Below are 14,037 nucleotides of genomic sequence, written 5' to 3' on the forward strand. Positions count from 1 at the left end.
GAATTTTTTGCTGTTTCACTAGAGAGAAAACAAATAATTCACAAAATAAATGAGTGCAGCGTTCATGTTCTAGTCGTAACTAGGAAATTCCCGAAATTTCAGACTTGCTAACCTTGGCAGAAGAGTCGGATCCCAAAATCAACCAATAGGAAGCTCTATGCAAATAATTTACCTTAATTTGAATTTGGAGGTTCCGCTTTTGCGATAGCACCTGAAAGTGGCATAGGTCAAGATCTTTGTAGAACACTAGGCTGAAGGGAATTGTAGTTTTTATTAGTCAAATATTCAATCTAGTTTAGTGCAGAAATGTGCTACTTAACTACAATGACCATAACCCATTACTCCTGTTCTTCCTGGATTGGACAGAGAAGTATAGCCTATGCACAGACACATGAGAGGAATGTACACAACCCAATGACCAGAGGGATAGAGACAGTTTGTGAGGTAGGGCTACCCAATTGATAGTTGTAGTAATTGGTAATAAGCAGTCTTGAAAGTATGCCCTATGTACTTTAAAGAACTAGTAAAATTGTTTTATCAGAGAGCTCTTCAGCATACTTAGGCAGCTACTAGCTAGCTACTAGCCTAGCTAAATAGGATGACTCAAAGACGGTACGTGTGGGGAGCACAGAGATAATGTTGGATGGTTGTCTGGCTGGCTGGCTGGCTGGCAGAGATGAGATGTTGAATTTAAGGAATTAAAAATGAAATACACAACTAAAATATTTTATTATTTCATAGTAATTTCCGCTTTCTGTTCATTTGGACCTGACAATGGGATGTTTTCAATGTTTTGGCAATTTATTGATCACTATTTTGGGCTTTGGAATTTCCATTTAAAAGCTTTAAAATCATTTGAAAGTCATTATTTCATAATTAATTGTATGTTTTTAAAAAGTCATTGTCCTTAAAAGCACTAATCGCTCAGCACTTCTACCCTCTGTCCCAGATCTGCCCAGTTTGGATAGAGATGTAAGAACTATGACAATGAATAGCATTTGGCCCACCAGAAGGGTAAGTAGAGCTATTATCCTATTTGTTATTTGATACGGTCCAGTCCTTTGTGATCAGAGAGAGGGGTAGAGATAAAGGTATCGGACTGGAACCCAACCAAGAAACAGCACACACAGGAGCCCCGGTGTAACATATACTCTCACATACCTTCCATCATGTAAGCAAATGTGTCTGTCTGTCTGTCTGTCTGTGAGACAACTGGGCTAGTGACGGGGTCGGCCTAAGCACCAGAACTCTGTGTAGTTAGGAACTCCAGTGTCTCTAATGATGCATACTTCCCTCAGTGTAAGACAGCCAGAGGAGAGGGTGCACTAGCCTGTGCTTGTCTGGAGCTGAGAATGCCCATTAACACTCTTTCCCCCCTCAGGTGGTGACCACCTGAGCTATCAAAGACAACCGTGTCTGAAACAACCCCCCTCCCCCTACATATCCCCTCCTCACAGACCATAGATAGTGACATTGATAGTGAGTCATGTAAAGTACAGTAAAAACCAATAAACACCCTCAAATCTGCGTTTGTACTTACAGCTTGACACAACTCTTCTGTACAGTATGAGAAAACAAACTATCTGCATTTACTTGATCCAATTCACCCAAGAGAGAGCACTTGGGAGGTAGGCCTAAGCTTCTGAAAGAATCACATTCGATTTTGGTCATCATATTTCTGCTTATCGTCATGTTAGGACAAGGATGCTGAGGTGGCGTCTGATTAGTATAAGGAATGTGTTTGGTTTTTACATTTTTATTTAACCCTTATTTGACCAGGTGAGTTGACTGAGAACACATTCTCATTTACAGCAACCACCTGGGGAATAGTTACAGGGGAGAGGAGGGGGCATGAATGAGTCTTTTGGGGTTATAGTATATACGGCTAAAGATTCCGTCAGGTTCATTCCAAACAAATGGAATTTCAAACAGTCTCATTAACATTCATTTGATGCTGCCTTGTTTAAATGTAAACACTGTCAAGGCTTCCCCTGAAACACAAATGCCAAAACACTACTTGCCTTCTGACCTGGTATAATTTTCATTGGCCTAATGTCTCCACATTATCTATCCTAGAACTTTCTCTTGTCCCTCTCCCTTCGTTTCATAACTTCCTGTGACTGTCCTTTGAAACCATTATAGCCGCATGTCTCCTAACTTCCCCTCTCTGGGATGTGTGATTCACTGTGTCCCTGAAACACAACACAAGCCAATCTAGAGCAGCAGATAAAGCTAATTGTGGAAAAGGACCATCGATCAAGGCCAGTGCACTCATAAGTACGTGTCGGATGGCACCTCAATGGCAGGAAGTGCTTGGGCTTGACTCTAGTGAACACGGAGGGGAGAGCCGCCCAATACACCCATGTAGTGTACTGTAGGGTTGGTCACTATAGCTAAAACTGCTGGCCACTTATCTTTTTTTTTTTAACCTTTATTTAACTAGGCAAGTCAGTTAAGAACAAATTCTTATTTAGAATGACAGCCTACACCGGCCAAACCCAGACAACGCTGGGCCAATTGTGCACCACCCTATGTGACTCCCAATCACAGCCGGTTGTAATACAGCCTGGATTCAAACCTTCTGTAGTGACGCCTCAAGCACTGAGACGCAGTGCCTTAGACAGCTCTGCCACTCGGGAGCCATCTTGTGTTGAACACCTTTATAAGAGAAAGAATGTCAGTATGATAGCATAGTCATCATATGGACATGACTGTTTGTGTATGTTGATATTTGTCGTTGTGTAGTAGGTTTTGTTCTGTGTACTAGGCTACAGAACGACACAGGTAGGCACAGTGCTAGTTATCTTACCTCACTATAGCTCAGTATCTCCCCTGTGTGGAAGACACAGTTTAGCTATATGCCTAATAATTGCTATCACATTTTCTCTCAGAGCCAAGAGAAGGCCTCTGGACTAAAATTAGACCAGGGAGAGTGGAAAACTAAATGAAATTTAGATTCTTTTGTTGAAATGACCTTTGGAAATATAACTCATTCTAATGAGCAGATAACTGGCAAACGTCTCTCTTTGGATGTGCAATATACATTTATACAGTTGCCAAGGAGCCACTCACACCCTTTCCGTGTTTACAATGGTAAGGGAGGTCCTCAGAGCCCAGGGCTAGAGGAGCAGATGACCTTAGCGCAAACTGAAGCTCATAAAAAAAAACAGGGAGGGCATCTAATATTTTTTATACACTCCATTTAAAAAAAGTTTCCATCCTGAGATTCTAATTATAGTCCCACATTCTGTACTCTTTCTGACCTTCAGATAAAACCAAAATAATCCGAATGTAAAAAAAAAACAAGATTCCACTTTCAAGTGGCAAACATTTCAGTAGCTATGGGCTCAATCGAATCAAACCTGCATTGTGGGATTAACACAGTAGCTCTGTGCCATGTTCAAACAAAATCACAGAATTCATTTTGGATTCTGTGAAAAATTACTATTGTCCCAGGTGGTGTATGTGGGCAGCAGTTTGTCAACAGACACTAAACATTTCCAACGTGAGTTTGATTGAATTCCAGCCATGCATCACTGGTGTATACACTACAGACTGTGTAGAACACACTGTGTCCTGTAGATGGAGATGTTACTCTTTCAAAAAAAGTGCTACAAAATCAGAGAGGAAGTGGGAGAAAGAAGATCTGCGTCATATAGTGATTAATTATATTATTATACGATAAGATCATTACATGTTTATATTACAAGCATTTCGCACTATGATATTAGCTTGTTTTTATTAGTCATTGTAAAACGTGTGTCTTTATATTGTGGGTAGATAGTGTAAATGAAGGCCTCTCACGGCGGTGATCTCACTAGGAAGGTGTGACAAGGTATGTAAATAGGCATGTATATTTGCAGTGTGACATGTTCTGACATATCGTAATCACGTCACCCAAGTCTAACACAAGTTAGAAAATGATTGTCTGGATTCACTTGTACTTTGTGAACCAGGAGTAGCAGTAACTTGGTTTACTTTTAAGTAAATTGAATTGATTTATTTTCAGAAGTTGGATTTTATGTGTCCAAAAATGTGCCTGGTATTTAATTTGAATCTGTTCACCATATATGGATACTGTTATAGGTTATATAGACACGGAACATCAAACAGTTTGTGTAGTTTTAGTTAAAAAATACAATAATTTGCAGCTTACAAAACCAGCAGAAATATGATACATCCAGGCATAATGTGTCTGAATAATACACAGGTACAAATACATGTCATAATATACTGTGATATTAAATTAGCATAGTGGTACAAAATTCTTCAAGAGGATAGAAGGGAACAGCAGCATAAGGGATTAAAAAAAAAGAGATAAAATGGTCATTTGGAGTGAGGCACTGATGCTGTAACTTTTTGACTGACAACACAACCTGTCTTAGTGGGTTAAAGACACTCTAGACGAGGGGTCAGCAACATCCGGCCCGCGAGCCAAAACCATCCCGCAAGTGATTTAGTAAAAAAAATACAATTAGGAAATGTATTCCCAAGTATTTCCACAACAATCAAAAAAAATAGACGTGATCATGTTTCAATGTAATCAAGGTATGAAATTATTGTTATTTTCAAATACAATCTCTTTTTGGGTCTAGTTGTAGTCAATTTGCAGTGTACAAATTGCAATAATTATGTTCCAGCCCGCCGACCATCAGCTCTGACAAAAAACGGCCTGCGGCTGAATCTAGTTGCCTACCCCTGCTCTAGGCTGTAAAAACTAGTGGTACCTCTAGCCCACTGACTTAAGATTTCAAGGTAAATCAACTAATGTCACTCATTTTACGTTTTGTCAACTCATCTTCACCTACTGAGTGGACATAACCAATTCTAAGGCAGCCAGGTCACTTGTTTTTTTTAAAAGTTCAAACATATTTCTTTTTACAGTGCAAAACGACCTTTGCTATTACCAGTAGGGTTCCAAAATCCCTGGAACTTTCTATAAATTCCCTGGTTTTCCAGAAATCCTGGTTTGAAATTGTATTTCCCGAATTCCGGATTTCCTGCTTATTCCCTCCTGATTCCGGGAATCCTCCATTCAGGATTTCGGGAACACCAGGGAATTTATAGAAAGTTCCAGGAATTTTGCAACCCTAATCATCAATGTGTTATGAAATTGGGCAACTGGTATGATTATTGAAGTTGACTGACTTATTGTCAAAATTCATACTGTCCATTGAGGGGTATGGGGTCAGAGGGGAACTGGCTGTCCATTAGGGAGGTGGGTAGGAGCAAGGGGAGGCTGGGGGCCAGTCTGTTAGAGTGAGTTGGCTGTGATGAAGACGTAGAGCCTGGCCAGGAACGTAGTGAAGGTGCCCTGTCTCCACAGCTTCATCTCCACGTCAATCAGGAAGTCCCGGGGCTCATGGACCTGCCTGTGCAGGTACACTGCGCCTGTGTAGGCATTCAGCTTCCGCGTGCTAAAGTAGTTATCCTCATTGCCCTGGGTGATGCTGATGATGACATTGTCCCCGGAGTAGGCAGGGGAGGGGCCAATGCGGAAGATCTGGGCGGGGATGACTATGTTGGTCTGGAAGCTCAGGTGGTAGTAGGTGATCCTCAGGGGAGAGTTCTGACAGTCCAGGAAGTTGGGGCAGCTCAGTCGTTCACAGCGGCTAGAGGACCAGCCAATGAGAGTCAGAATCACACAATCACTATAATGAAAAACAATATTAATAAATAAAAAAATGTTTACAAAAACGAACGAGTATAGTAAAAACACGAGTCAGAGAGCCAGAGTCATGAAATCAAAACATAAAATAATAGTGGTCAGAATCTTATATGCAAAACATGTCTGTTTGTCCAGGTCATTTCAAAATAAGACCAAAGAGAAATAGAAGAGAGATGAAGCCATAAACTCAATAATGTGATTCCAGACAGATCTTCCTAGTCCTGTCATGGCCTCTGTCCCAGGTGGGCTTTCTGTTTCACAGCTTAGATCAGATTACCCAGCCTGACACTTTACCCTTAAGGGAAGCATCGTTCCCTCCCGCGTACACTGCGCCAGATTGGAGAAATACCTCAAAAGAACTTTGAGCTTCGAGAAAATCAAGAGAACACAGTTGACCAGCCCCAGAGGGCAACACAAAAACACTGTTGAAAATGCCCATATTTTTTTGTATGAACTTTTCCAACGACACAGAAGCTTAAAATTCTTCAATTCAACTGCCCGGATAATGGATGACTTGACATACAGTAACTTACGTGTCAGAGGATTTACGGTAGTTCTGTGGACAGTCGAAGGACAGACAGCGGAAGCCTCCCTGGATGTTGTAGCAGGTCTCAGCCAAGGAGCAGTTGTGGGCCCCGGTGGTACACTCGTCTATGTCTGTAACCCAAACCCATAGTCAGCTCAGAGGTCGTGTGTGTATGTATTAGGTGTATGGCATGTGTCCATCACTGTTTCCTCACCTCTGCAGGCGCGTCCATTGGGAGACATTGTGTAGCCGTAGTCAGGGCAGGCACACTGGTAGCTCCCTGGGACGTTCACGCACTTAAAGGAACACAGGTGGCCAATGCTCTGGGCACACTCATCAATGTCATCACAGGTGTGTCCATCTTCTCTCAGGTAGTAGCCTTGTCTGCAGTAACACTGGTAGGAGCCATAGATGTTGGCACACTCCTGACTGCAGGGGTTGGTTAGACACTCATTCACATCTGTAAGACATTCAAGGATGGAATTAAACCGTCGCTATAGCGTTTCAAAGTAACTCATGAAACAATGTCATGATGTCCATGGCGTCACAGAATGCAATATGTTTAAGGCTCTTATGTCTCTCCGCCAACAGCCACTACTGGCTTTAGACTATCAGTCCAATCTCGCAGTCCTCTAGAGGTGTGACGGTGGGGAACAAAAGCCTTCTCTGTCCTGCTGGGGGTGTATAACAGGACACACACACACACTCTCACCTTCACAGTTCTTGCCATCGCTGGATAAGCTGAAGCCAGCGGTGCAGGAGCACTGATAGGATCCCGGGGTGTTCTCACAGGTCTGGGCACACAGGCGGCCGGGGTAGCGCCAACACTCATTCACATCTGACGAGAGTGGAGGGAGATTGTGTGTGAGTGAGAGAGAGAGAGAGAGAGAGAGAGAATGTGGGTGTGAGAGAGAAAGTGTGTTTACAAAACGCATGTATGTGTTTTTGTACACCTCCTTAGTGCGTGTATGTGTGTGTGAATAGGGGTGTGAAGTGGAGGGGCCAGCTGCCTGCTGATAGTCTAAACATCCCACTGGAGTCCATTATTATTAAAGTCACAACCCAGTGAATCAGCACACTGTTCTCTGCAGAGGCTGCCTGGCTGGCTGACTAGCTGCCTGGGAGACCAACTGCAGCAACTCTGACACAATACAGAGAAGACCAGGCGAGGAATAAAATAGGCTTGGGCGGTATACCATATATGTACCGTAAAAAAACAGAACAGCATCTGAACATTTGAATCCATATTGCAGCAGCCTACCAAAATGATCCAGAACTATTCTGACAAAGGGTTCATTTCAATAAGCAAGTGAAAAGCGTGAACTTCTTTGCTTGAGGTCAGTAGGCCACACAGTACCTACCCACACACATCTTCCTGAACATGTCGTACTGGTAGCCCGTCTGGCAGTCACAGCGGTAGGATCCGGGCAGGTTGTGGCAGATCTGTCCCTCCCCACAGCGATGCAGAGCGCTCTGACACTCATCCACATCTGGACACAGGAAGTGAGGGACAAGGGGAAGAGAGGAGAGATCTTGTTGGTGGTAACCATGAAAATGAAAACCACAGATCTGTATACTACTCCACCTCTTACCTATGCACCTGCCCCCGTCAGGGCTTGCGTGGTAACCACGGTTACACATGATGATTTTCATCTGGCAGCTGTAGGATCCCACTGTGTTGATACAGTTAAAGCCATGACTGCAGGGCCGGCCTACTACACCACATTCATCTATGTCTGATAGATGGAGGGAGGATGAACACGGAGGGAAGAGAGAGGGTCGGTCACATAGGGGGAGGAGGGAACAGAGGTGTGTGGAGGGACAGTTTGAGAAGGGAGGATGGAAAAGGAAGAACAGGAAAACCAGAGGACAGGGCGAAAGAGGGGACAAAGAGAGTGAGAGAGAGTGGCAGCCATTTAGTTAAACTGTGTTACTCTGGCAGACACAGCATACACTTCCATTCCTTGGGATCATTTTGGTGTGTGTGTGTGTGTGTGTGTAACTCTAATTTCTAATCTTCTAACTGTGTATTTTACAATGTTTTACAGTGGTTCAGAACTGCCTAGACATGCCCCAGTTCCTGTCCCTCGGGCTCATTCCTCAGCATCAGAATGTACTGACTGGAGGAGGAGGGTTGGCTTTCATCCGCCCGGCTGCAGTCTGCTGTGCTCCCCTCTAATCCCCTGCCTGTGTGGCATTTAACCCCTCTGTACCTGATCTGGTCTGCTGGGTGTTGGTTTAAACCTCACTACCTGTGTGGCATTTAACCCCTCTGTACCTGGTCTGGTCTGCTGGGTGTTGGTTTAAACCTCATTACTTGTGTGGCATTTAACCTCTGTACCTGGTCTGGTCTGCTGGGTGTTGGTTTAAACCTCATTACTTGTGTGGCATTTAACCTCTCTGTACCTGGTCTGCTCTGCTGGGTGTTGGTTTAAACCTCACTACCTGTGTGGTGTTTAACCCCTCTGTACCTGGTCTGGTCTGCTGGGTGTTGGTTTAAACCTCACTACCTGTGTGGCATTTAGCCCCTCTTTACCTGATCAGGACTGGGTAAACCATTACGTTCATTTTGACACACTACTATAGTTATGTTCATATTGTTTTGTGCATACTATTGCACCTGTTAACAGTGTCCCAGGTCTGCCCAGGCCTAGCCCACCCAGTCAGTGTGGACAGCCCCTCTTACCGATGCAATTCCCACGTGTGTCCTGTGTGAAGCCCATGGAGCAGTGCGGTTTGGCGTTACACCTGAACGAACCCTCACTGTTCACACACTCAAAGCCTGGCCCACAGTTATGAGTCCCCTGAACACACTCGTCAATATCTGTGGACAGAGACAGTGATTATAAACAGGATGAAGGTTAGAAATCAAAGCCTAATACACGACACATTTTTTTGTTTGGTGAACTAATGTCAGCTTGTGATCCATTTGTAATCCATTGAGTTGAAGAGAAGCAAAACTACTCAAACGTTGCGAGCCTGTTAGTGTCATGTCTACTGTAACCACTGGGTGTCACTGTGGCTTTGAGATAGTGTGCCAGATAAATCATTTCACATAGATCTATCCAAACACCCTTCTTTGCCTCAACAATAAAATGGTTTGTTCTCCAACGTCAGAGAGGATCTTAGGAATGATCCCACTATCAATCATCCTCATTGCAGTAGTTCTACAGCAGGTAGAATGATCATTTATACATGATGAATTGTCTCCATTGAGTCAGCCCGTCAGACAATAGTGTGCATTATTAGTCTGGCTGTTCTCTAGTGTTCTCAGGGTGGATGATAACAGGGTTGACGATTTCATCTTAATCAGACATAAATCCCCTTGTGACAGGGGAAATGGAAGCTTGTGCGCAACAGGGAGTGGCAATTAAATGCAAGCTTCACAAAACAAATGGAATTGTTAAAAAACATTCTAGCCTGTCTCTATCTATTGGGAACAGGGTTGACGTGTAATGCTCGACCTGCTCAGCTTTCCACCACAAAACACCAGGAATGGCCAAGAAGAGTAGGACTAACTCACGTGCTTTTACACAAAAAAATCAGTTCACTTAGCAGGGTTCACCTTAAAATGAGGGACAGATGTAAATGAATCACTAACCACATAAAATAAATAATATTTCTTCGGAAATGACTTTCAAAGCAACAAAATAACTAGGGCTTTACCAGGATGGTGAATGATGTTGGGGTTATAAGTGGGTCAAAGTCTTCGTAGAGGTGACACAGGGTTGACATGTCAAAATGCTGCATTTTGTCCCTTTAGCAAGTCAATTATCCATGTGGTCCACATTCAAGGCTACTTCATTTAATATAACAGGCTTTTTCAAATGCAATATTGGTGCACAATTTCTACTTAAAATATAAAAGGGACCACCCATTTCCACCCACCCAGCTCTGTGCTGTAGCTCCTCCAGCTGTCTACACTGGGATTCCCCAGCTGTCTACACTGACATATCTGCTGCTGTACAGAGCCTCATCACTGTAGGGAAATCACATCTGTCATAAACAGGACTTAGAGACAACTGTGTGTGTGTGTGTGTGTGTGTGTGTGTTTAACTATACTTGTGGGGAACAGAAGCCCCCACAAGAATACTAAACAAACTGGGGACTTTTTGTTGTTGTTGCCACAAGCTCAAATGCTATTTCTAGGGGGTTTAGGGTTAAGGTTAGAGTTGGTGTTAGAGTCAGAATTAGGTTTAGGGTTAGGAGCTAGAGTTAGGTTGAGCTAGGGTTAGGGTTAAGCTTAGGGATAGGGTAAGGGTTAGGGGTTAAGGAAAATAGGATTTTGAATGGGACTGAATTGTGTGTCCAACAAGGTTAGTTATACAAGACTATGTGTGTCTGTGCGTGTGCGAGTGCATGCAGCAAGCAACCAAGTGTGTGTCCTAGTCTGTGCATGAAACCACATGTACTGTATTCGTGCGTGATGCTCCATGATCCCTGTAGGGAAATTATACAGTATGTACCACGCTAAAGCCCCAGTATGTCCCCTGGGTAGGGCAGGGCTTAACTAGCTTATTAACACCATCCCGGCCCTGAGACATGCCTGGTAAGGCTAGCACAGGCCTGACAGAACCAGGCACACTGAGACAGAGAGAGACTAGGGATAAACGTGTGAGAGATTGGCAGGGTGTTCAGTCGCAGTGAAAGCAATACTGTAGGAAGGTAATTGGCTCACAACAAATCAAGGAGGGAACTGGCTCGATGAGCTCACAGAGACCAGGGAGTTCACTCTTCCCCCCAAGCAGGGATTGCAATTATTGGCTAAGAAATTGGGGATGGCAATCAACTCCTGGAGTAAGCAACGAGGAGAGAATTTTGCTCTCTCTGTAAGATGCGGGAGGGGTTGTGGACTTCAGTCGATGAGAGGGAGATTGGTCGATGTGTAGGAAGTCATGGGCAGGGAATTCAAAGGGGAGAAGAAACACACCTCACTCCAACCAGCCGTCTGATGTGTCAGCCGTTATGAGCCCTGTTTAAATGCTCATTTGGTTCACCGCTGTGTCAGTTTCATTTACATTGAAGCCTCTACCAGAGCCCATTGAGACTCATCCTTCAGTGATCACCAACAGGACTTTAACAACCCGCTCATCTCACAGATCTATCTCAGAGCACACTGGCTGTGTGTAAGAGCCCGGCGTTAGCATACTCTGCCAAGTGTGGGTTATGGAAATGATGAAGAACGCTCTGAGGTTTACCCTCAGACATTGGAGCCGTGGGCACAACCAACATAAACACAAATCAAATGAGTTCTTCGTACAGAGACAGAGCAAAACCGAAACTACAGCATAATGCTATTATCTAGTTTGTAATCATATTCAGTATCAAAAACACTTGCTTGTGTGGTCAGTCGCGAAATTGTGTTATAACTGCACTGTAGCGGACATGACGAATGGTTACAGGTCTGATAGGCAGCTTCCAACCTTTGACTCGTAGTCACTCTCCCAAGGGTGGCAACTGTGATTGTAAAGCTAAACAGTGTGCTTTCCTCACATTGTGAAAGGTCAAGTTAATGCACAGTTGTTGTGTTGCTACAAGTTACACCTATACATGTGCCTACTGGAGAGTGAATGCTTTGGGCGCTGCTACAGATTGCAGATACAGTACCTTCACAGACATCGTTGCTGATCTGGTAACCCAGAGGACAGGTGATCTGACGCCGACACACAAAACTCCCAGCCGTATTCACACAATGCTCATTCATCTGACAGGTATGGGTGGACATCAAACACTCATTGATATCTGTGTGGAAAGAGAGTGAGGGGGGGAAAGAGGAAGAGACAGAGAGAGAGGTGGAGAGGGAGAGAGAGAGGAGTGCAAATGGGAGAGGGGGATATAACAGTGGAAATACAGAATAGGGGCAGGAGAGAGAGAGTGTGTGAGAGAGAGAACAGAGAGAAAGTAAGCACATTAGAATAACCCCTGTAGTCACCTCTAGTCATGTGTAATTCTCAGTGCAACACAGTGCCAGTCCCAGATAGATTAAGCAGCCTGCATGGCCCTGGCCTTGGCCTCCACAGAGAGGAGGGATTGGGGGCACGGCCACTGGGTATAAATCTCACACAATGAGAGATCTGTCCACACACTGCACCACCATTCACCACGTCACAACAGAACAGTCCACCGCCACCAAGCAGGAAGTCTAGGTCTGCAAGAAGAGATGGCTTCATCGTAAGAACCATACAACCATACAGCTATACAACCACACCAGTGAGGGCTCCTCAGAGGTGTAAGGGGAGGACCATATTCTTCAGTGAATTTCATAAAACATAAAACTATAGTCAATAAATGTACAGTGCATTGCGAAAGTATTCGGCCCCCTTGAACTTTGCGACCTTTTGCCACATTTCAGGCTTCAAACATAAAGATATAAAACTGTATTTTTTTGTGAAGAATCAACAACAAGTGGGACACAATCATGAAGTGGAACGACATTTATTGGATATTTCAAACTTTTTTAACAAATCAAAAACTGAAAAATTGGGCGTGCAAAATTATTCAGCCCCCTTAAGTTAATACTTTGTAGCGCCACCTTTTGCTGCGATTACAGCTGTAAGTCGCTTGGGGTATGTCTCTATCAGTTTTGCACATCGAGAGACTGAAATTTTTCCCCATTCCTCCTTGCAAAACAGCTCGAGCTCAGTGAGGTTGGATGGAGAGCATTTGTGAACAGCAGTTTTCAGTTCTTTCCACAGATTCTCGATTGGATTCAGGTCTGGACTTTGACTTGGCCATTCTAACACCTGGATATGTTTATTTTTGAACCATTCCATTGTAGATTTTGCTTTATGTTTTTGGATCATTGTCTTGTTGGAAGACAAATCTCCGTCCCAGTCTCAGGTCTTTTGCAGACTCCATCAGGTTTTCTTCCAGAATGGTCCTGTATTTGGCTCCATCCATCTTCCCATCAATTTTAACCATCTTCCCTGTCCCTGCTGAAGAAAAGCAGGCCCAAACCATGATGCTGCCACCACCATGTTTGACAGTGGGGATGGTGTGTTCAGGGTGATGAGCTGTGTTGCTTTTACGCCAAACATAACGTCTTGCATTGTTGCCAAAAAGTTCTTAATTATGACAACTTCTGGAGGACGTCCTCCAACCTATCAAAGCTCTTGCAGCATGAACTGTTGTCCACCCAATCAAAGGATCAGAAAATTAATTTAGTCCTGAAAGCATAAGCTACAGCTAGCTAGCACTGCAGTGCATAAAAAGTGGTGAGTAGTTGACTCAAAGAGAGAGTAAGACAATAGTTGAACAGTTTTGAACAAATACATCTCTTCCAAAATGGAGAGGCGAGAGAGACTGTCATTATTTTTCAGTTTCACTTAACTTGAAAATGCAGCTCGCTAGTTTAGCCTGCTCAAACAGAGGGATGCTATGTTAGCTACCTGACTATGACTATCCAACACAACACTGGAACTCTTCCAAGTCAAGGTAAGCTTTGGTTTTACTAATTTATTGCCACCGGGGTATGTGCTAAACTGCTTACTGACTGTACACTAACGTTAATGCATGATTTCTGCAGGTATATTAAGGCATTAGTTATATTAGCTATGTTGACACTTTAGCTAATATGGTGACAACGATGTGGGCTGTGTGTAGCGATTATGATATGGTTTGGCTTGGAATGTTTTTTTTTGCCTGGTCACATACCATAGCTGATGTATTGTACATTGAAGTCCACAAGAGAAGGGAAAAGGTGAGAGGAGTAGAGCGCATAGATTGTGAGAAGAAATATAACGTGGCTACTATGAAAGTGAACTGTGTTTACGCGTGATCAGGGGTGTATCCATTCCGCCGATACTGTTGAAAAACATTTCTTAAACGGAACGAAACGGGGATA

At 43.7% G+C, this 14,037-nt stretch overlaps 1 protein-coding gene and 1 long non-coding RNA gene across 3 annotated transcripts in view; one reads left to right on the forward strand and one right to left on the reverse strand.

The window, feature by feature from the left end:
• Positions 1 to 355: 355 nt before the first annotated feature.
• LOC118966039 (uncharacterized) overlaps positions 356 to 14,037 on the forward strand; it is a 34,962-nt gene continuing 21,280 nt past the window's right edge. The window contains exons 1-2 of the long non-coding RNA XR_016483263.1: positions 356 to 444; positions 950 to 1,014. This is a non-coding gene — a long non-coding RNA (uncharacterized LOC118966039). The remainder of the gene's footprint in view (positions 445 to 949; positions 1,015 to 14,037) is intronic.
• The window catches only part of LOC110531988 (fibulin-2), a 48,113-nt gene continuing 38,185 nt past the window's right edge, over positions 4,110 to 14,037 (reverse strand). For both annotated transcript variants that reach the window (XM_021615543.3, XM_021615544.3), the window contains exons 9-16: positions 11,802 to 11,936; positions 8,881 to 9,018; positions 7,787 to 7,930; positions 7,556 to 7,684; positions 6,907 to 7,032; positions 6,409 to 6,654; positions 6,202 to 6,325; positions 4,110 to 5,612 (exon numbers count right to left, since the gene is read on the reverse strand). In XM_021615543.3, the coding sequence (XP_021471218.3) occupies positions 5,255 to 5,612; positions 6,202 to 6,325; positions 6,409 to 6,654; positions 6,907 to 7,032; positions 7,556 to 7,684; positions 7,787 to 7,930; positions 8,881 to 9,018; positions 11,802 to 11,936 (1,400 nt within the window). In that variant the 3' untranslated portion in view covers positions 4,110 to 5,254. The remainder of the gene's footprint in view (positions 5,613 to 6,201; positions 6,326 to 6,408; positions 6,655 to 6,906; positions 7,033 to 7,555; positions 7,685 to 7,786; positions 7,931 to 8,880; positions 9,019 to 11,801; positions 11,937 to 14,037) is intronic.

Source organism: Oncorhynchus mykiss, chromosome 9 (assembly GCF_057628025.1).
Source record: "Oncorhynchus mykiss isolate SJ-2025 chromosome 9, ASM5762802v1, whole genome shotgun sequence".
In the NCBI taxonomy this organism is placed as follows: Eukaryota; Metazoa; Chordata; class Actinopteri; order Salmoniformes; family Salmonidae; genus Oncorhynchus; species Oncorhynchus mykiss.